The sequence below is a fragment of the Capsicum annuum genome, chromosome 11 (assembly GCF_002878395.1).
Source record: "Capsicum annuum cultivar UCD-10X-F1 chromosome 11, UCD10Xv1.1, whole genome shotgun sequence".
Taxonomy (NCBI): Eukaryota; Viridiplantae; Streptophyta; class Magnoliopsida; order Solanales; family Solanaceae; genus Capsicum; species Capsicum annuum.
Window position 1 is genome coordinate 223500733 of NC_061121.1, and position 2344 is coordinate 223503076.

Here is a 2344-nt window from a genome sequence, read left to right on the forward strand (position 1 = left end):
TAGACATTCAAGAGGGAGTGTTATAAATGTATTTACATTATAGTGAATGTCTATCAAGATCTACTTTGATATCTATTAGGATTTGAAACATCTGTCTTTTACTCAGATTAGGAGTAAATTTTCTCTATAATAAACAAAGAGATTTTGTTCATTGTACTGACAATCTGATGATCTTTTATCCCTCAATAGAAAAAATAAGACTCACTATATCTATTCTCTCTACTCTTCTTCTTTATTTTTTATTGTTTTATAACAAATTTCATTTTTTTTCACAATAGATTCATGTTAATTGTTATAGGAGAAAGGGCCCCCTATTGATTTGTACAAAAGCTCTGTTCCCCCTTCTCACCTCAAATTGCTCACACTGACCTCTCAACAAATCTTGAAAAAAAGTTTCATTTTTTTGTTCTTCTTTCCATTAATGTCTGATAGTAATAGCTGCAACTCTCGTCACTTTTCATGGCTAATGAAATCTTGTTTTCCCAATACCCAACAACCCCCACCCCACCACCCTACCCCTATACCCACCACTACCACCATTTCTTCACTCCCCGATGACCTCCTTCTTGAATGTTTATCAAGAGTCGCTCATTCTTCACTTCCACATTTGCCTTTAGTCTGTTCTCGTTGGGCTTATCTTCTTGATTCTCCGATTTTTCACTTACTCAGAATCCGGAATCATCTGGTTTGTTTTACCCTTTTTGTGGTCTCGTGCTCTGATGGTGCACTCTTGACCGCTAGTTACAGACTGGAAAACGATAATGAGTGGAATATTTCATCATTGAATTACCCGTTTTTTGAAAATGGGTTTCGGGTATTAGCAATTGGTCGGAGAATCTATGTCATTGGTCGGACGGTGATGCTCCGGTGTGATACCTGGACCGGTAAAGTAGTCGAGCTACACGGACCGGTTAACCTGAGGAAGAAGTTCGCCGCGGCGGTCGTTGGTGGGAAAATATACGTCGCAGGCGGTAGTGCAGGTGCTACGGCGGTGGAGGAGTATGATCCGAAGAGTGAAAAATGGCGCGTGGTGTGTAACGCGCCGAGGAAGAGGTACGGCTGCGTCGGAGCATCAATCGACGGAGTGTTTTACATAATCGGAGGACTCAAACTCGGCAGCGCGTCGGGGAATCAATCAGCGCGTGGTTATCCCAGCTCAATGGATTCATACGATACTGTAAATGGGGTTTGGTTGAAACCCCGATCGGTTCCCGGCGGCGGCTGCATTGTAGCAGCAGCGGCAACGGCAGCCGGAGAAATTTACATTCTGTCAAGTCACGCGGTGGAATTATCGTTCTGGAAGTTCAATGGGGTGAGAAAGAGCAGTGGATTCGGCGAATGGCGCAGGATAAAGTCGCCGCCTTTGCCGGCTCAGGTTAGGTTGGACAGTACGGTGAGATTTAGTTGTGAAGCAATTGGTGAGAAAGTGGTACTTGTGCAAGTAAATGGATGTATCGATGATTTGCTAAGGCGGAGTGGGAGACCGGAGAGAGGGATGAAGGAAGGGTTAGTGTTGGTTTATGATTGTGTTGTAGGAGAATGGAGTAGAGGTGTTGATTTGCCGGAGGTTATTCGCCGGTCGGCATGTGTTTGTGTTGAGTGCTAGTTATCTTAATTCATTCACTTGTTATTTGTGATTGATCACACTCACATTGTTTGATCTCGAGCCAGTTTCTGCCTCAACTTTTCAGTCTACTAGTATGAACAACATAGGTCCACTATATGCGAATATATTGAGTTATATTGTTGTATTTATATTTGATTACATTTACATTGATTGTTGCACTTGATGAGTTGAGGATATTTCGAAAAACAATCGCTCTATCTTAATGAAATAATGATAAAATCTTTGTGCATTTTATCATCCCCGAATAAATAAACCTCACTTGTGGGGATATTCGCTGGTTGGCATGTGTTTGTGTTGACTGTCAAGTGTTGGTTAGCATAATTCACTTGTTATTTATGATTGTTGTACTTGAGTCGAGGATTTTTTGAAAAATTGTTTCTCTGACTTCACGAGATAGTAATAAGATCTTCGTAAGCTCTATTATCCTTGGACCTCACTTGTGGGGGTTATTCACCAGTCGACATGTGTTTGTGTTGAGTGTTGGATTATCATAATTCACTTGTTATTTACAATTGATCACACTCGCATTGTTTGTTGCACTTGAGTTGAGGATTTTTCGAAAAAAACAATCTTTCTATCTTTACGAGATAGTGATAAAATCTCTATATGCTCCATCATCCTTGAACCTCACTTGTGTGGGTTATTCATCGGTTGGCATGCATTTGTGTTGAGTGCTAATGGCGGACAATTGACTTTAAATCAATATTCAAAGGTGAA

At 41.0% G+C, this 2344-nt stretch overlaps 1 protein-coding gene across 1 annotated transcript; it reads left to right on the forward strand.

The window, feature by feature from the left end:
• The first annotated feature begins 306 nt into the window (after positions 1-306).
• On the forward strand, positions 307-1909 carry LOC107846838 (F-box/kelch-repeat protein At5g26960). Its single transcript, XM_016691114.2, has one exon. It carries the CDS (start codon positions 422-424, stop codon positions 1604-1606), a length of 1185 nt encoding a protein of 394 aa, XP_016546600.2. The 5' UTR covers positions 307-421; the 3' UTR covers positions 1607-1909.
• Positions 1910-2344: the final 435 nt, after the last annotated feature.